This window comes from Struthio camelus, chromosome 23 (genome assembly GCF_040807025.1).
Source record: "Struthio camelus isolate bStrCam1 chromosome 23, bStrCam1.hap1, whole genome shotgun sequence".
Taxonomy (NCBI): domain Eukaryota; kingdom Metazoa; phylum Chordata; class Aves; order Struthioniformes; family Struthionidae; genus Struthio; species Struthio camelus.
In genome coordinates this window covers 4,856,092-4,876,292 of record NC_090964.1, presented here as the reverse complement: position 1 = coordinate 4,876,292, position 20,201 = coordinate 4,856,092, and the positions used below count along the sequence as shown (strand labels likewise).

General features: G+C 47.1%; 1 protein-coding gene across 2 annotated transcripts in view; it reads right to left on the bottom strand.

Annotated features, from left to right (window-relative positions):
* Positions 1 to 13,272: 13,272 nt before the first annotated feature.
* Positions 13,273 to 20,201, bottom strand: part of SDC3 (syndecan 3) — a 49,056-nt gene continuing 42,127 nt past the window's right edge. For both annotated transcript variants that reach the window (XM_068917375.1, XM_068917376.1), the window contains exon 5: positions 13,273 to 19,610. In XM_068917375.1, coding sequence (XP_068773476.1) covers positions 19,444 to 19,610 — 167 coding nt within the window. In that variant the 3' untranslated portion in view covers positions 13,273 to 19,443. The remainder of the gene's footprint in view (positions 19,611 to 20,201) is intronic.

The following is a 20,201-nucleotide window of genomic DNA, read 5'->3' as shown; positions in this document are numbered from 1 at the left end:
TGATCAAACAATCCAGCCTAGCCTCTTTGCTGAGACTGGTTTCACTGTTGGGTTTTTATGAAACTACAGCAGACCACCAGGGAAGAGGACCACAAGCTGTCAGGGCTTTCGGACATATCACCAAAGGGGCCATGAGCCCCATGGGTTAGAGAAAGTCTCTTTTTCCTTCTTCCCATGCCCTGGAGCAATTCAGCATCCTCAAAGAGCTACTCTTTAATCAGGCATCTGAAATAGCAAATGAAAGAGCCATCTGGGGAAGACAGCCCTGAAGTTAAAAAAAGGAACTTACTATGAAGCCTGAAACTAAAAAGAACCAGCCCATGAGTTTTCTTTAAGTTATTCTCTTCTCTATCCAGCAAAAACCTCAAGAGATCAACTCCCACTAAATTGCCCTTCTCTCTGCCAGTCAGAAACCTCAGCATCTCACCTCCTCTAACACTCCCCTCTGCTCTGCCAGCCATGATAAATCCTTTCAGTTGAACTTTTACTGTCACCTTTATCTCCAAGTGGAAGAGCCAGGACTTAAAGAAAGAAAGAGAAGTCTGCAGTCTTCCAGAGATATCCAAAGTGGCCTGGAGTAGCAGGCTCCTACCAAAGCCAGGCACAAGACCCCAAGCTTTTCTTGCTCCTCGTTTAAAGTTCCCTCAAATATAGAGAGAATCAAGCATTTTCTTGCTTCTCTTGAAGCAATCTCAGCTTCTGGCTTTCTTTTTTTTTCCCCTGTTCTCACAATCTGCAGTAGGGAGGAGGTGCAAAGCTTTACTGAGCACCTGACCATGAATCTCTCTCTCTACTCACTGAATACAGGACTCAGGAAAACTGGTGTGCAAAGTGATGCTGTGATTTTCCTTTTCTACATGTTCCTCACCCATCTGGAAAGGAGCTTGGTGAAAAACCTCAGACTGCTCTTCCAGGCCTGGCAGGTCTTGCACCTGTAGCATTATGCTATGGCTTGGCAAGTCATTTCCCCAGCTCTCTCAGTGGCTCTCTCTGGACCTCAGTGCTATAAATGGAGGATAATATTACTTCCAGGCTACCCAGGCTCAGGGGGATAATTTGCATTTTAGCAAACAAAAATTGCTTAGATAATGTTGTGAACCTCTGGCCAAAACCTCAAATCTGCTGAGACTGACATTCCCTTTCCGATTCTGGACACCTTTGCCGTTGCATTCCTGATTGATTCCTTAGCTCCCCAGAAAGCACAGTGTCATATCCCAGCACAGTCCAGGACAGATTCATGGGGCTGTGAGATATGCAAACCATAGCAATGAGGAGGGAAAAACACTACACACATTTTTCATTCCCACCTAGATCTCTGTATAAAGCATTTGATCTGGCAGCCTCAAGTACATTTGCCATGGGAGATAATCTTTGCCCTTTGGGGCTGGTGATAAAGAAAAACTGCCTGTTATCAACTGACCACCTCCTCCCAGCAGGAGACGTCCTATCTCAGGCACATCAAGGCAGATTTCATTATTAAAGAAGCTGTTTGTTTGCCCTGATCTACCGGGGTGAGGTGGGGGGGGTGGTGGTTCTTTTGTTCTCCACAAGCAGCAAATCAGTATTTCTGCTCTGTCTTCGTTACCTGCTCAGTAGTTGTCACCATTGAGTGCCTGGTAAGACATCATGAAAGATGCTAAAAGATTTCTTTCCCCTTTTTGCAGCACCATCTGCTTGTCTTGTCGCAGGCTGATGGAGGCAAGGTAACGTCCATTGCTTTTAAAGGCATAGAGTGGCATAAACGTTGGCTTTGGCTTTACATTTAATGTCTTAAATAACAAAAAATCAAGCGGCCTCTTGGCTATTCATCTTGGCTATTGGTTGCCTTCACCATCTGCTCCAGGAGTTGGTTTTTCGGGAAGCATCCCCCTTGGCTGTGAATTCGAGGGCTCTCCCAGACACCTCAGCTCCCTTCCCTGCTCTGGGGGTCATTCATCTAGCCCAAAATTAGCAAAACAAGATCAAATTTGAGGTGTTTCAGAGGAGCTTGGGGAGCAGCTGTTTGCTGACAATCTCCATTTTGCCCTTCGTTTCAGGACAGGGCAGAGCTTTGACTGAGGTGCATGACAGCAGGTTTCCTGTACAAAGGCTGCAGAGATGTGGAAATTCAAGCCAGAAGGAATCATGAAAAGTCCTTAAAGGGCTAAAGCTTTCTCCTTTCCCTGGCAGGGACTAGCGATGGAGGTCCCACTACCCACTCTAGACAATTCAGGTCCTGCTTCCTCTCCCTGCTTCTAGGATATTATTATTCGTGGATAACCCAAATCTCTCTTGCTGCAATTTAAGCTTATGATGTCTTGTCTTCTTCACCACAGATGTCAAAAATCAGGTTTCATTTTCATCACACCATTAATATTCAACATAACATAACCAATACTTTTTAAAGGAAAGATCTACTTCACTGACTTACTTAATGTGAATGTTCTAGAGTCATTTCTTCAAAATAGTTGGAATGGTGCAGTTTGTCATTTTCAAAGATGACAAGAGATTGGCTTCCCATTTTAAATTGACAAATCATTTTGTAATGCAAGCTAATTACCATACCACATTTTTTTAAGAGGAATTGTTATGATTCGAGCCATTTCAGAATTATCAAAGCAAAATCTTTCATCTGAACTGGATTGGATTGCTTTTCTTCAGATTTGCAAGGAGCATAAAGGTTCAGTACGGAGATGGTTATTCCCATTCCAGGCCATGGAAAGCCTCTCTCATCTTACCCCACAAGCTGAGCCCCCCATCAGCACCAGACAAGCTAATCACACACACGAGTAGCTTTGGGTGTCTCTAGAAGAGGGGAGTGGATCCCACATAAATACTGACCAGCCTCTTCAACGTAGAAGACAAAGGAGCACGGTACATGGATAATTAGCTCTTTGTGTCATAAAGACCAGTCCTGGCCAGTACAGCCTGTATACAACAGTTCCCCAGAATTAGATAGTTTTCCCTTCTGTGGCTCCCCGCTTCTCAACATAACGCTCCATGCCACTGCAGGTCTCCATCTTCACAACATAACCCTACTCTAGTCTTCCGCAGAGGACATAGGCCATGGGATTGCAAAATACCTGCTCTGTCCTCTGCAAGCAGCACACCGTAGGGTCCCTTTCACAAATAGATGGACTTTCCCCCTGAATTGGCTCAAGTTCTTGCCTCCCACGTCCCTGTCAGAGGCTAGTCCAAGTCCTCGCTGGTTGGACTTTTAGGAAGCTTGTAGTTTCTAGTTTAAATTTATTCACTCCAATTTATACCCACTTCTTCCTCGAATATTTATCATCTAGCTTAAATAGCTCTTCTCCCTCCCTAGTGTCAACTTACTTGGGGTCGTTAGCAAAAGCTACCTTCTTCCTTCTTGGACTTTGTTTGTAGGGTTAAACACAGGCCCCTGTGGTCTCCTCCCAGAAAACATGCTCTGAGTTCCCCAAAAGTCACAAGTACCTTTCTTGGCTCTTCTGCTAGTTTCATTTTGTCTTGACAAAAACACAAGTGATCAGAATTGCACACGGAGATAGGGTTTTGGCTCTTGTGCCTGCTCCGGAGATGAGTGGCCCAAGCTACTCTCAGAGCCTCCCTCAGGGCAGAGAGGGATGCTAACACTCATCCAAGAATGGATGAATAACCCTTTAGAGGAGCTGATCTCTTCACTGACCGCGGATGGGACTTGAACTGGCTTAGCCAGGTGCCTAAATCTTAGATGGCTTTTAGAGGCAACAAATCCCACTTCCACCTCTCAATAAGCCATACTGAAGAGACATTTCACAAACATCAACAACGAGTCCAAGGAAGTGAGGATGGGGAGCTGAGGGTCTGTTACTCCCCTCATTCTGCAGCAGCACCAGCCCCATGGTACCTGCACCCATGTCGCATGATGTTTCACACAACCCAGCCATCCTTGACAGGGCATATTGTATCAGAGGATGCACATAAAAAGGCAAATAAAACAACAGAAGTCTAGAAAGAAAAGGTTTCCTCTCCTTTCCCCATCAAAAAACAATTCCACTGGTAATTTTTAGCTTACTGTCAGCAGAGATCAGGAGGCGAGTTCTCTGTTTCACATAGCAGAGTCCCCTCCAACGCTACCAGGATCTTTGACTGCAGCATGCCCAGGCTGTGGTGATAGCAGCTCTCCCAGCGCTGTGACACAGGACTGCAGGTCCTCAGCACAGGAGCTTGGAAAGGAGCCCCCATCCTCCTGGCCTCCCAAACATCTGCGCCTCTTTAAACTCATAGTATAAAATGTTTCAGTGGCTTATTCAGTGCCTCCGGGAGCTCTTGAGGAGACAGAAATAATGCAAAATTATTAATGAGGCTATTATTAATTTATTACAATTATTAAATGCTGACATTATGTTTGGCACTAGGGTCTACTCCAGCTTGTGGGACTGCAGTTCCGGATGGCAAAAGCATCCCATGAGGAGAAAGGATCTTGTTATATCCCTGCTCCATGCTATGCCGCAGGGGGAGCGAGTGCACTCACTGGGGGGACTGGGAGGAGGAAGAGGGGGCTCTTCAGATGCCTACAGAAATATAACAGCCCAAGATTTCCATGTTTATTAAATTTCCTGCCCAAACAGTATGTACAGTTTGTATTATCTTTTAAGAGAGGAGGAGACAGCAACAGCGTACAGAGAAGTTTGAGGACATGAATATAATTTCTTTAGAAATGATGCAGAAAGCCAAGTAAGGTGGGAAGGCTGGGGTCAGAAATCTTAACTGGTAAAGCAGGAGGACACAGAGCACATGCCTCGCACTCAATGGGATCAGGGTCTGTGTGCATGCACAGCTATGTGTGCATGCACAGCTATGTGTGCAAGCCCGTCGACGTGCAACGTTCCTTCTATCTAAACCATCCTGCAACTGCTCATACCAGCCCATAGAGACTTTTTTTCAAACATCTAGGTTCAGAGACATCTCTTCCCATGGCACTGCTCTTCCTGAACAACACACAGGCATGAAACGTCTGAAAACCTGCCCACTTTTACAGCTTTTTCAGAGACTTTAGTTGCCTTAAATCATTTTGGATTCAAAAGGTGGTGGGATATTATGAAGGGAAATGCCCAGGAGTATAATAATATGCATTCAAAACAAAACACAAACCCCAGATGGGACACAAGACCTTGTGTTTCTGGGCAAGAGTTAACTCCTTACCATTTGCAGTCAGGAAGAAACATTCCCTGGGGGCAGGTAAGTGCAGAACAACAGCGATGTAGCCACGCTTTAGTGTGATAAAAGAGATTTTAGCTGCTTCTAGTACAGGCACACTGTGTTCCTCCTGGTATGCAGCGAGTGACTGAGTGAAGCCACTTCAATTCATCTTTCTGCCCCTCCAAGCAGGCTACTTGCAGACTGAAACAGCTGAAGCTCTTGGCAGGAACAGGCTCGAGGTCTCTGCTCCTAGGGTTTGAGTTCAGGATATTTATGTCTTTTTTCCCTTCCTCATGAACTGGACTGGTTTGAATTACAAGAGGCTTGCAGCTTGTCAGAGGCTCTTTGTGGGCTCCTTCTGCACCCGCCCTTTTCTACTGCTAAAGCATCCCCAAATCTGAGTTTTCAGCCAGAGCCCCTACAGCCGCGAGTGGAGACTTCTACTCTCCAAAGCAGTTAAGGTAGAAAATTGACCCAAGGCTGTTCAGGCACCTTGAATCTCTAGATTATAATTGCTCAAAGGAAAAGTTAGGTTCTTTCTGCTTATTCCCAGATATCAGCTTCCTAATATTGCTGGGGGGTGGAAGAGAGAAAGAGACAGAGAGGTTTCTGGCTAAGAGCTGCACTGTCGCTTTAGTTGTCTTTCACTCAGCTGGTTTTATTGAAACCCTTGTAGTGCACCAGCGTAGAAGGGTCTCAGACAGGGAACGGTTCAAAGACAACCCTTTCTTCTATATTCCAGCAGATATGATTTATTTAGCTATAAGGAAAGGCAAAAAAAGAGAGAGAATCAGCTCTACTTTGGAGAACAGCATAAGGAATCATTTCTATTCACAGCTGCATGCCTAGCTGATGCTATTAGAGAAATTATTGGAAAAGAGAGATAGGAGAGGAATCACTGTCTGTGACTCAGTTTCCCTACCACATGGCTAAAAAGAAGTTGCAGAGACATTGCAATCCTCACTAAAAAGCCTGCTGCAAGTTCAGAAATGCTCTTGGTTGAAGCATGCTGCTTAGTGTACTAAATGCTTGCCAGAAAGCTGCCTGACTTCCCCCAGTCCCTCCTCCCAGCTTTCTCCTGCCCTGTTACCTGAAGAACACCTATGGGAGCCGGGGTGCTTTTTATAGCCTCTCCTGTGACCCAGGTGCAGAGACTTGCTACAGCCCAGGGTGATGAAAGTCTTGTCATTATCCAATTACCTTGAAATCACTCTTAACTCAAGCCAAGTTAAGGTAAAATGCAAATAAAGGTATTAATTCCTTGCATCCAAAAATAGACAACAGAGCCAGAGATGTTTGTAGGAGACAGGTGAAGCAATGAAAGAAAAAAACACATTTAACTGAGGCTTGTTAAGTTAAAATCAGAGTGGTCTCCCCCTGTAACCCTTCACCCAGGCGACTCCAGTAGCCTTTTGCGGACAGAGTGGTGGTAGAGTATCCTCCCTCCTGCCGCCCTTAACCCTTGGATTGCCTTTCTGCCAGCAGTGAGATGGTGGGAAGACCTCTGCCCCTACGCGTTCCTGGGAGATGTCACCTAAGGGTACTTTGTGCAACCCTCACCACCCAGCTTTCCAAGAAAGGGAGCTGAGCTCAAACTTACCCGCCTTGTGAAAAGCAAATGAAAGGCATAAAAAACAAGGTAATAACATCATTGCTTGCAAGAAATGTGTGCCCCTATGTGGTAAATTTCCTGCAAACTGTTTAATGCAATAATTTGCATCCTTATGGATAATTTGCATATAGAGGCCATCTCCCACATTTGTTAAAGGAGCTCCTTGCCTGATTTTAAAGGGGAAAGGCTGGAGTGTGTGCTAGGTGTGATCCAGCTGGGCCGTGCATGAAGGCCAAGGGGAACTTGGAGACTCAGCTAATAGCCCCCTCAAATATTTCCAAATCCCTGCAACTCCGTTTTTGATTTTGTAACAAAATGTCAATGGTTTCTATTGCAAAAAGTAAGGAAAATTGCCCAGCAGGTCCTCTTGCCAGATAAGCTGACCTTGGCCAGACATTCAGGAGAGCTCTTCAGCCAGTGCCTAAAATTGGCTGAGTTCTACCTCTGACACAAGCCCTTCCCCAAAACCCAAGTTGTGGAAGGCAAAGGAGGCTTCCTGCAATTCAGTGGGCCACGTCCAGAGAGAAATCCCGTGGTCACGACAGGAGATGTTCTCTGTGGCTGGAGGAACAGGGCTGCTCACATTTTCCTCTGGAATCAATTGACAGTGATGAAATTTGATTCAGGTCTTATCAGAACCAGCTGCTCCAATTCTCCACGTCCAATGGCTTAGTGTTGATAAGAGAGGATTGCAAAAAATAATGAGAAAGGCAGAATCAGATTGGAATGTTTGGATTTTATCTAAATGGAACATTTCAATTGGTTTAACCTTTTTATTATTTTTTTAAAAGGCAGTATCACAAGATCCCTATTATTTTTAATTGGCTTTGTTCCTTGTTAGACTGGACTCGGATTGTTGAGTAGCAGGATTTCACATAGAATGCAAATCAAGGTGCTGACAGCCCAGGCTCCCAGGCAAATGCTGATTTTCTCAACTTTTCTATGGGAGGAAGTATCACACCCGGGTTTCTCTGTCCTCTCAGATTTAGGACACAGGGCAAACTGTCCTGTCCACCCATCATGGGACGCCTGCAGCCTTCGGAAAAACAGTGCCTGATTTGCAGCGGTAGGAAATGCGTCCGAGTGAGGCTGGGAAAAGGTGAGGGACACATGAGCAAATCCCAAAGGTTCATTTATGGCCACAGATGCAAATCATCTTAAAGGAGGGAAATAATGGCCAAGGTTCGACTGCTGTATTGGATGACTATTAATATCTGCTGATGCTCAGGAAATGCTGTCACACGGAGCAGGAATAAGCTGCTCTTTGCCTTGAATCCCATACAATAGACCAAAAACACTCCCAGGCGGCGTTCTGGAGCCACTGGCGTCCGCTGTGCCCAGATATCCATCACTCCCACCAGGCAGTCTCGTCTTGCTGACCGGGACAAGGAGTTTTATCCGGCTATTCTCTGCTAGGATTTTATTTTGCTTTTTTTTTTTTTTTTTTTTAAAGAACTTAAAGAACTTCCTGCCCACGGAAAGCAGGGGAAAGAGCCCAAGAGCTAGAAAGAGGGGGAAAAAACAAGGATACTTAGGTGAGTGGGATTTGTTCAGCCTCAGAGGTGAGCTGGGTGGGAGGGACCTCACAGCAAATAGGAAAAGATGCAAGTGAGGACATTAGCAGCCGCTGCAGTCCTGTCGCTCGGCCTGTCTGCTCACAGAGCTGTGCAGAGGGCTTCCCGCTGTCTGCACCACGGGTGGTTATTTACAGCAATGCACAGGGGTGTGAAATAGGATTTTGTGCAGACAAGATCAGGCCTGCCACGGCGTTGGGAGGGGGTCAGAGCAGGTACACAGTGGGAGGGAGGCTGGCGAGGTGGGAGAAAGGAAAGCAGAAGACAAACCACCGTGTCCGTGCACTGAGACAGACGCCCAGCTGAGCCCACCGGCTCCTGGAGGCTCTAGGTGTCTGCGCGCAAGTGAGCGCAGCACAACCAAGGTCCATCACCGCATCCCACCCCTACAATTGCTTCCTTCCTGCTCCTGAATCCATCCATTGATGATGGATGAATCCATCCAGCCATGTCCTTTGCTAAACGGCCATCTGCTTCTACCCTTTCCAAGCTGCTGTGAGAGGGGAAGGAAAGGCCCAGGCTTGCTGCTGTGTGGGCCCCTCTTTCTGTTGTCACGTCCCAGCAGCTCTGCATGGCTGAATAAATCATGACCGAGTTAGCTGCCTGGTCGCTGTTCCCTGGGTGCTCTCTGGTATGTGAGGCAGGGCAACCCATTATTGCCTTGAGCAAAGCTGCCTTGGGAGCCATAACTCAGCGTTACTCCAAGCAGTTGGTAAATACTGTTTTTTTGGAGTATGTAGAATAGCTCAGAACAGATTCGTAACCATCCTAATAGATGTTTTGCCACAGAAATGCAACCAGTACTGGGGTCATGCAAGGTGGAGTTTGAAAACCAGGGTTAAAGCAATCAAGGCATTTGGACAACATCCTGCTGGCCTAATTCTTAAATCTTGAATGTTTAGATGAGCTCATGGTCTCAGTCTGGGCACCTAGTTTCCCTCTTAAGGGAGGGAGGAGACTAAGGTTCACCAAAGGCATCACACCGTGAAGGAGACTCCTGACATTAGGAAAATAGCACTTGCTCCTCTCTGGGCTATTCGATGCTGATCTTGAGGCATAAGGCAATGCCCATCACCTCTCTGTCTCCCTGCCCATCCCCAGGACAGCCCTCAATTTCGTGGGCATGGAGCAGGTTTTCTCCTCTCCTCCTTTCTTTCCTGAGGAGGGGCTGACCTGGCAGCACTGCCTGCCTCCCAGAGGCAGTTTCCAGCTGCAAATCCCAGGAGAAGGTGAGTGTCCCACCCTACTCCACTGCTCTTCCAGCACATCTGTATGCAACATCCAGCAGTGCCAATGCCCCCAGAAAGCAACCAGGGAGACTCCCTTATGCCTTTGAAATATTATCTTACCAGATGTGCTTCTCCATAGCACAAAAGGAGAATAAAAAAAGCCAAGTCCAACTTAAAGAACAAGGGAGTTTAAGCAGGTGGAATGCTTAAAACTAGAGAGGTGCCAGTGCTCAGGAGCCCTGAGCCTTTTTCCACGCTTGCAGGCAAATCAGAAAGCAAGAGCCACCAGCGGAGTGCCTTTGGGTGTCAGATGCCAGATGGGCCTCACTGGCCTGGAGAGCTGGACTATGTTTACTTTGAAGTAAACCTCTAGACCCCTGCTAGAGTCAGCAGAGAAATAGGCAGGACAAATTACCCTGACAAGGTCGTTGTGTTGGATGCTTGGATAGATCAGACTGAATAATCCTCTGGTCGTACCTATCTCTCCGCTGATCACCAGGGGGATTGTTTTCATGCAGTCTCCCCAATTTGTTAAGAATTCCAGCCCTGTCCTCCGATATACTTACAGTCCCTTCCAGCAAGATATTGTCTGCAAATTTAATCATCATCCTTGTTATGCCATCATTCAACTGTTAGTGAAAATATCGAATAAACTTGCCCTCAGGAGAGACCTTGTCCAGCTGCCCACTCAATCCATCCATCCATTTGGACAGTCAATCGCTGATAACCACTCCCTAGGTATACTTACAAACCAGTTTTTCACCCATCCTACAATAGCTGCATGGAATCAAGGGTTCCCTATGAGACTGTGACAAAACCTCGCTGGCCCAAACGTATGTGACACTGACAAATCTATTCATAGAGCAAGTTCCCCAGTCAGAAAAGGACATTAGATCGACTTAACACATCAGTTCTTGACAAGTCAGTCAAGATTGATGTTCTTGTTTTCTTCAGGGTGTTTAGGAGCGGTGTGATTATTTCATCCTTTCTTAATTATTATTATTGAAGTAAATACAGAGGTTTAAAGCACCCTGATTCTTCTATTCCCACTTTTTTGGGAGTGCCTTCAGAGGTCCTCAAAGGGAGCTGCTAATGCCTTGAAGTGGCTCAGGCTCAGGCATTTGGAAAACACCTTTCTCACCTCGGGGCTTTGTGACTTGTTCATTCCTTAGGTCCTGATTTAGCTTCTTGCCTGTATCTGGCCCTTTCTGTGAAGACTTGATGAGATCTTGGGACTGAAGTTTCCATGATCAGCCTTGAACTGCAGGTTTGAACTTGCTGCCATCCAGCTTCTCTGTGCGTCCCTTGGGCTGAGCGCAGGAACAGACGTGGAGACCTGCTCCCCTGTCTTCCCTAAACTGCTCTCATCTTCAAGATAAATAATCCTAGACATTTCAATTCCTTTTCCAGAGTCAGGTTTTTCTAGACATTAGGCAAGCTAATCACAAGAGCCTGGGTCCTCAAAGTGCCTAAAAAGCTATACCCAATGCTAACTCTTGGCCTGCTGCTATTTAATCCTTCCTCTTGAAGGCTGAGGAGAATGGTTTCCCACTCTGCCTGAAGCCCTCTGGGACTAGAACAAGTCATTTCATTGCTTTGAGAAATATCTTCAGTGGTTGTTATTGCTTTAGAGTCATTCATTCATATCACAATTTCAAGGACCAGCACCACTGTACATCAACCCAGTTCTCCTCTAGCCAAGCTTTAGCTTAGGCTGGAGACCTAGTGAAAATGATTTTATACCACTAAAGTGGGTATCTTTTGCAATACATCTCTTTAGAGTTTAGACTCAAGAACCTGCCCCAAGCACTGAAAGCACCCTTGAAGGTTTTGGGGACTATTTACCCATCACAGTGGTGACAAACATGTTCCCCTCCATGTTCTTCCAGTTCAGTTCTCAAGGCTGGTATTTGAATATTCTCCTATTTATGTCTCCAGGAGGTATTCAGCTCTAGATATTCAACTGTGTCATGGTTGTTCTTGTGTGACTATCCCAAAGGCCTCTGCACTAAGAGGGCCCTAGTGCTTTTGGCCTGTTAATTTGCCAGATGAAGTCTCAGCTATGTTGTTATTGTTGGATGCTCCACTCTTGTCACAGAGAATGATGACGAGTGAGTCGAAGCCAGTCCCTTTTGCAAGGCGTTGCAAAAACACACTGGAGCCATTTGAGGCTATTTTCACCTCTTACAGCCCGCCTTTGCCCCTCCACCACGTTGCTTTCTGAACACTCTGATTTTCCTCTAATGCTACGACCAAATGATGGGAGTCTGGACGGGTTCTGTGCGATGGGAACGTTTCCATAACAGCCAATGGGAAAAGGCCCAAGAAATTGGGAAGGGGATATAATTAGAGCCTGTTTCAAGCCCTCAGCCTGAATACCAACACCTCACTGTAAGCAGTTATTCACTTAGCCTGTAACGGCAGCTGTCTGGCTGTTCCTGCCAAGCGTACGGGTAGTCTGACCACCAACGTAGAGAAATCGTTATTGCTGCTGCTTGCTGGGTCTGGGGACAGTTTGAAAAACTGAATGGGTGGCCCTGGTAAGTCTGAGATGTTTACATAGGCAACATGACACCAAGAGCTGCTGCTGGGAGCTGTTCACGGGTGCTGCGGCTGGACCATGCCTAGGGGATGCTCAGGACCTGCCTGGCTCTGAAAGCTGATGAGGTGGCAGGGAAAAGAAGGTGACTCAGGCCTCCACAGTCTAGCAGGGTGCTTCTGATCTGTCTCTCCCCCAGAGCAGGACAGAGGTTTATCCAGAATTGCAGCCTGTGACCATTGCTTAAGGCTGGATATTGTTTTATACAGCACAGCATTTTGCCCTTACTGGATGAAGCACTTTGTGATGGAGCATGGGAACTTTCACTAGAGATTTATAAGGAAAGCAGGGCCCAGGCCGGTAATAAAATACAGGAACACTTCAAAAAACATACCCCAAACCGAAGCAAAGAGACATTCAGTGAAGTTCATGCCAACAGTGTGGATTGGACGCAGCTACGCTGGCAGGGCAGAACAGTCTTGGCACATAACACAGAGCACGTCCAGCTGGCAGAGCCAGGGTCAATACTGCTGGCAAATGCCCCAAGGGAAACTGCACTTGCCTTTGGATGCAGGTGACTCTCAAGATCCTATGAGGCTGTGGAAACTGCTCTTCCTCTAGCATTTGCTCTGTTTAGGAGATCATCCATGGAGGTCTGGCTCCTGTAATGCAGGAGCCATTTAAATATGCCCAAGTAGATCCTTGCAGAGACCAAAAGCATCACTGCCAAGTCCCTCACCAGTGCTAACTTCCAGGAATCGCTTTGGAAACAAGAGCTGCAAGAGCAGGACCCAAATCCAGCAAGGGAGGTTGCTGCCCACCACCCCGCTCCGTGGGAGAAGTTCACCTTCAGCTGCTCCTGGCACTTGGCTTGGCCACACATGCAGGTGTGAACATGCTCTCGAGCCATTCAATATTAGCTTAATAAGCACAGGGGCATCTCCTCCACCATGGCATAAAGCACAGCCAGATGCATCACAGGGTGAGGACCAACCCAAGACGCTGCTGTGGGCAAAGCCAGGCTGGAGAGGAGGGTCCAACCACAGCTCCAGCTGCCTCCACTTCCCTGCAGGCAGGTTCCCAAATTAATACCCAGCAGCTGAGCGAAGGGGCCCCAGGGCCCTTCACACCTGGGCAGCAAAAAGAAAAGAAAAAAAAAAAAAACAAAGTCCTCGGCAATCAATGTTTAAATGACTTTATTTTTTTTTCCTTTTATAAATGGGCACAGCACAGAAATAATTAAAAAAAATAGACAGTACCATTACAGTGCTAGATCCATTGGCAAAGATTATTTTTTATAGTCTTTTTTCATTATCTTTAAAGTTTTGGCCATTGAGTAAGAACAAAAACAGTTAACAAACATTTTATTTTATTTAATTTTTTGTTTTTAACAGACACTATGAAGCAATTTAAGTACTAAACTCTAGAAGAGTTATGTACATACAAAAAAAGTTCTGTTTAAGATATGTTTCCTATTAAAAATATTTACATGCATTTTTTTTCCCTCCCATGTTCACTGAAAGGTAAAACACTCATAATTTCTACTACCATTAAACATTTTTTTGTCCTCCTATTGGGATTTTAAACCAGCTCCAAAGAAAAGAAAGTGAAGTGGGATTCACTTGTTGTTGGGTGTTTTTCTTTTTCTCTGAATTATTTAAATCTTCCGGAAAGGGATATTTTTTTGGACATATATCAATGCATTTTTTTGTTTTTTTTTTCTTTTTTTTTTTTGGTTTAATTTATACAAGAACGTTTCATGTTTATTTACAGAAGAACCAATGGGTGGTGATTTATCCTGGAGACATGGTGGCGAACGTTAGTGCGAGATAAGCGTGTGATTTTAAAAAGTAGTTCTATCAAACTGCAATGGATATATTTTTTTTTTCTAAAGTCAGCATTTCTGTCTGGTTTGATTGTCGACTGTACATTTAGGACTTAGACCGGGGTGGTGGTGCTGGGGGGAGACCCACAACACGGGTAGTTGATGCATCTAAACCCACTGGTGCTTTTGTCTTTGGAAATGCGCTGAATGAGTCGTCTGGACGTTGCGGGGCGGGGATAGGGGAAACAAAAAATAAATCTGCGCATCACACAGGCATCTCCCAGGGTGACTTTTTCCAAAATAAGACAAAAGACCAACAAAAAAAAAAAAACCCGAAAGGGAAGAACTCAGTTCACTCCATGCCGAGGCTGCCTACAGAGACGGAGCGTCGGACACGGCCGCCGCGGGCGCAAGGGACGGGGACGGGACAGAGCCAGGGCGGCCGCTGCGCTCGCGGCCCCGGGGGCACCGGTGCCCGGCTTGAAGGCTGCAGGATCGAAACCTCCCAGAGTCGGCCGACAAATGCAGCCCTCCTTCCTCGCCAGGTACGCGAGCTGCATGGAAGCTGTGCACACGCGCGTGCGCTTTGCACACACACACACACACACACGTATATACATATATACATATATATTACTTACATACACATATATATACATACATACATACACACACGCCACACACACCCCTGTCGTCTCCGCAGCATCCAGCAAGCTTTCGGCTGGCTCTGCCGGAGCCGAGCCGACGGGGTGGGTACAGCGGAGCGGCTGGCGCGCTGCCCAGCGAGACGCGAGTTCTTCTACTAAATGTTTCAGCGCTGAAAACTCGGTGTCACTTTAGGAGCTGCCAGAGCTTTTCGGAAAGCCTCAAAGACCCCTGCAGATGCTGAGCGCTTATAATAATAAAAAAGAGGTCGGGGCGGGGGGGGGACATCCCTTCTTATTTTTAATAAATGGGGGTTTTGGGGGTTTTTTTTGCAGCGAAAGCCTCCGCGGTGGCGACTCATGTTTTGCACCCGAGGTCGGATGCTCCTGCTGCTTTTTTTTTTTTTTTTTTTTGAGGGGACGAAATTCAAAGGATTTAGGAGGAAAAGGACAAGCCATTCGCAGCCCTGCCGAGGCTGCCCACGGACAGCAGCGCTGCAGCGGCCGGCCGGCACCCCGAAACCGCAGTGCCATTGCCGGCTCGCCACGCTGAGAAACTGAGGCACAGGTGAGGTTATACGCTTTTTTTGTTGGTTTGTTGGCCCTCAAGAGTTTGGCTGCGAAACGGGGACTTGCTTGCCAACACCCGTACGCTGCAAGGGCAAAACGCCCGCGGGTCTGACGGCGGTATCGTACACCCCGGGGGCACCCACCGAGCTCATCAAGCGAAGGCGCGCGAGAAGAAAAATTGAGAATTGGCTCATTTCAGCCCCCCTGCCAGAGCCTTTCTCACTGGGCCATGCCTGCCCTTACGCTACGGTGACGAACGTGGGCTCCCCAACGCATTTCCTGGTCCTTATTTTCCTTTGAACCCTCTTCTAGAGCCTTCTCCTTTTTTATGCGGCCCAGGAGAGAGTGGTTACTCGGAGACAACGCTTGCTACAAATCACTGCAGGAGAGAGATTGGCTGAAAAATAACTCAGCTGGGAAGGGAAACGGTGCTGTCTTTTATGCCTTGCATTTGCAGCTGTCCTAAAATTGGGAAACTGGCACTACAAAGACTCTCCCTTCAGCTCCAGCATATTTCACACACACAGGCATGCAGAAAGGACACTGGGCAAGAGAAGACCCCCTTGCGCACATGGCTGCCCGAGCTGGTCTCTGAAGAGGTCGTTCAAGAAGAGCACAGCTGGAAGGAGCAGCACATCTGGCCACTGCGCCAGCTGCAAGGGAGCAACGCAGCTCTCCACATCCAAACCCGCCAGCCCTCTGCAAGAGGATGGAGTGGGGAGGCCCTCAACCTGCCATCCAACCTGATTTTGCTAAAAAAACACTCTGCGGCTAAACCAACAGCTGAGAAAAGATGCCGACATCCTCCAGCTGCTGGTTGTCTCTCCTCGCTCCCCATCGCCTCCCTACGCTCTGGGGCCAAATGACCGCGGCAGCCGCAGCCCATGGGCAGGGACTCCTGGGCAGGCTCTGCTTTTGGGTCCAGAAGATGCCACCAAAGGCAGAGAGAAGTCACAGCCTGGGCTTAGCCATGTCCCACCACCTTCACCCTGCAAGGAAGGCAGGTGGCACAAGATCGGACATCAAGAACAAGCTTTTTTTCTCCCAAGCATGGACTTGGACAACTAGCCTGATACTCTTGGGGAGCTGAGATGACAAGAAAGGCTTCTGCATGATTTATCTCCTTATTTAAAACCAGGAAAAAGTATGCTCCAACCCAAGAGAGAGTCTCGTTGAGCTCACAGCCCCTCTCCAGGGCGAGAGCAATAAGGAATGTGCACGGAAGCAGCAGACTGTACAATGAATTAAGACATCGATCAGTTCTGATTGCCTGTTTAATCGACTTTGCCTCTTTTGCACGTGGTCATCTCATACTTTAACCGTTGCAAGAGAAAGCACTGCCCAGCCTGCCCTCACCCTCCCACTTCAAATCAGTCCTCACTTGTGGAACTGTAACGGATTCAAGTGCCAGGATTACAACTTAACACCAGCTGAGCGAACTAAGGTTAAGCTTGAGTGAATAAAAAATTGTATTATAGAACTTCAGACTATTAGGAGAAAAAAGGGAATGAAGAAGATTATGGAAGCAGCTAAGAAAAGCAGCATTTAAAAGATTAAGCTGGGAGTCTTTTTTAATATACACGCAAAAGATTAAGTCCATGTTTCACAAAAAGATAGTGAGTTTGGGTGGCTCTGATGTTTGCTCTCATGGTAAGATACTATGACTCACAGTATCTTAAAGAGGCTCGATTTCTGCTAAACTCGCCAACAGCTAATGCCCTTCGTGTTTCCTCAATGGGACACCAAAAAAAAAAAAAAAGGCATGAAAACTTCAAGGCTCCTTTGGAAACTCTCCCCCTGCTTCAAGCAGTTCAGAGAAACTGGCCCTTTCGGCCTCTCTCCAGAGTCATGGTGCCACCAGATTCCCACAGACGTGCGGCTCCCCCTTCCCAGCATCCTCACGCTGGTACACGCGATGCTGGGATGGGCCCGACAAGGGGTACAAACACACACACACACACACGCGCACACACATACACACACACACACACAATACACCATGCGCCCCTCAGCATCACCCTCCAAGGTACCCGACAGGACAGCCTACTCCACATTGAAAGAACCAAGCCAACAACGATTTCGACGCTCACACGTCTCTAAAAGTGGGATTGTGGTTTAACGAGCTGGCTTATGTATAGGGGCTCTGTTCCCTGCCGCGAAATAAAAACAGCTCGCCCTCAAAAGGGGCGAAGCGCAGTGGTTAGAGTCTAAACCTCCGAAAACTCAGATCTTTACAGTCACAAAGTCCTGTCCAGCCATCATATGCAGTGCAATGAAAATTTACAGGGGTTTCATTTTGTGTGTGTGTGTGTGTATAAATATATATATTTCATATATATATATATATATATATATAAACTCTGTATGTATATGCGTGTATGTGTATAGATACATATACACAAGTTATATATATGTACACACACACACACACACACACACACCAAATCTGTGTTTGGCTTCTCAGTTCCTAACATAAAAAGAAGCTCTGCTGTTCTGTAGCCTCCCTCAGGGTCATAAATCTCTGTATCCACCAATGCCCCATGGGGGACAAAGTGTAACTGTGTCAGGTTAATTCATGATGCAACAGAGTGAAAGCATCTGATTTTTTACTTTTTTCCCCCTTATTTAAATTGCTGTAAGAGCAAAGTCAATGTCTCCACAGGACACCATCGAGATCGCAACCACCATTAAAACAAAGATCCTCGAACGCATCGCAAACAGCGCTTTAGCTAATTAAAAGCCAACTAATCAAAATATCTAATTGACTTCTCTGTGCAGAAGGCTTGCCCCAAAATGTAGTATTTCTAGAAGCTGCAGTGGGGCTCCGGATCAGGCCCAGCTGCTTTGCACGTTACGTAGCCTCAGAAGGGAAAACACTTTAGTTGGGTTGGCGACTGCTCCTGGGATCTTTTTCTCGCTGGCTCCCAGGAACCGATCTACAGCCCTTTGGAAGTCAATGAGAGGTGTTAGCACACGGCCAGATGGTTTATATCGGAATTTAAAGAACAACAAAAGACTATCATAGAAATACATCAATCATGAGTTTCACAAAAGAGATACACAGTGGTCAAACCCACCTCGGGCTGCCCTCTGCAAAGCCCCCTCTCTGCCTAGGCTTTCACAACGTCTGGGGGTGCCCGTCTCCTGGCACGACCCAGTCTCCAACCCTGGCATGGGAGATGAGAAGGTATTGTCTCCACGCTTTTCAATTCTTTTATTACTGCTGCGTATCATGGCTTGCCAAGCTTTGTGAGCCATGAGCCCGTTCAGAGGAACCGAGGAGAGGATTTAGCCTTCCGGTTTCCATTTCCCTCCCCTGCCAATTCCCCACCAAGCAATGTCCCGCTCCATTTGCAAACCAGTGATGCTGGTCATACTATGCAAGCTGAGTTTTATTGGTCACAGTGAAAAACCAGCAAAAGCAAGGTCCCTTTTCAACCAAATCCCTCACCAGCCGACGACACGCAGTTTCTATAGATTTCAGGTCTCCGGCTGTGCACAGCGATATAGCAAAGTGAGGTGGTAGCAGGAAGGGTGCAGCATGAGATACCAAAATGGGCCTTCTTGCTGGTCCATGACCTCCCCGAAGAGGTGATCAAAAAGATCATTTCCAACATACTGGTCATGTATGTACTTATTTATTTTTCCCTACTCCGAGAGCAAACCCGGGGGCATCAGGTATTCCAGCCCCTTGTGCTTTTTCATGGTTCAAAATGTACTTGACAGCTGCATCCTTTTTTCCAAACAGAAGCAGGGAGTAAGGTAATTCCTGCAAAGCAACCAACCCCATTCAAAAATAAAAATAAAAAAAGAGAGAGAAAGAAACCTCCCTCCTTTTCGAAGGGGGGAAAAAAAAAAAAGGACGATAAATCCAAATCAACTCCCCTGGCACCCCAAGGCTGGTAACAGGTATCCAGATCCCAGTGTCTGTTGTGTCAGCCGGTAAAGCCCAGTGAACTCCAGCCGCCGTCAGCCATGTGACCACCCATGTATGTCCTTGTCAGAGCAGTCCCAGAGGCACAGTTGTGTTGGCCATTTGCTCCTCGCCCCGTCCCTTCCACTGGAGAAAGGTTAGCAGTACTTGGTCTAAACTCAATGGTGCTCTAGACGATTGATTTTCTCACGTCTGATCTGTTTCCTCTTTTAGCTGTTGTGGTTTTGTTTATTTGTGGGTTTTTTTTTCTTTTTTTTTTTTCTTTTTAAATTCACAGTCTGATCCAGGAAAAAGAGAGAGAGATTGGATGAAGTAGAGAAGGAGAGAGAGTTTGAGGCAGGAAGGGAGGGAGCGCGAGGCACGCCGGGCTCTCGTCTCTACGCGTAGAACTCCTCCTGCTTGTCGGGCTTCTGGTATGTCACATTCGCCTGCTTCGGCTCCTCCAGCGTGTAGCTCCCCTCGTCCTTCTTCTTCATCCGGTAGATGAGCAGCATGACCAGGAAGGCAGCAAAGAGGGCTCCCACCACGCCACCCACAATCACCGCTGTAACAAAGCACAAGGCAGAGTCATCGGGGGGGGGGGGGTGGCCAACGAGGCAGCGCACGCCCCTGGCTCTGCGCGTGGAGTGGCTGCCCCAGACCCCTGCCCCCCTGCAGACTGTCCTCAGACCACCAAGTTTCATCTCAAATAACGGTCTGGGGGATCTCCTTGGATTTCAGCTCATTTCTGAGCTTCACAAGTTTCTGAGCAACTTTTCTCTCGAAATCTATGCTCAAGAAACTCAAATCTGAAGGTGAGGGCCTAATGCAATCGTATGAATCGAGTTTTGAAAACCCTCCTAAATATGTTGATGCTGAAAGAGAGCTGGCAGCAAAGGAACTACTGTCTCATGGCAGAAGGACGGGTTGGATCCAAAAGCACCTACTTTACATACATTGTGGGTGCTAAAAACTGGCCCCAGGTAGCCCAGCCTCAGAGACAGAGGTCTGTGCCCTGTGCTGATCCTTGCTCAGGCAGTTAACTCATGCAAGGAGAAAGAGGGTGAGTGCCAGGATCTGCCACACTCAGCTGAAGCCCGCGAGAACAAGGGCAGCCAAGCTGTGCCATCGCCTCCAGCTCCCTTCAGCTGGTGGT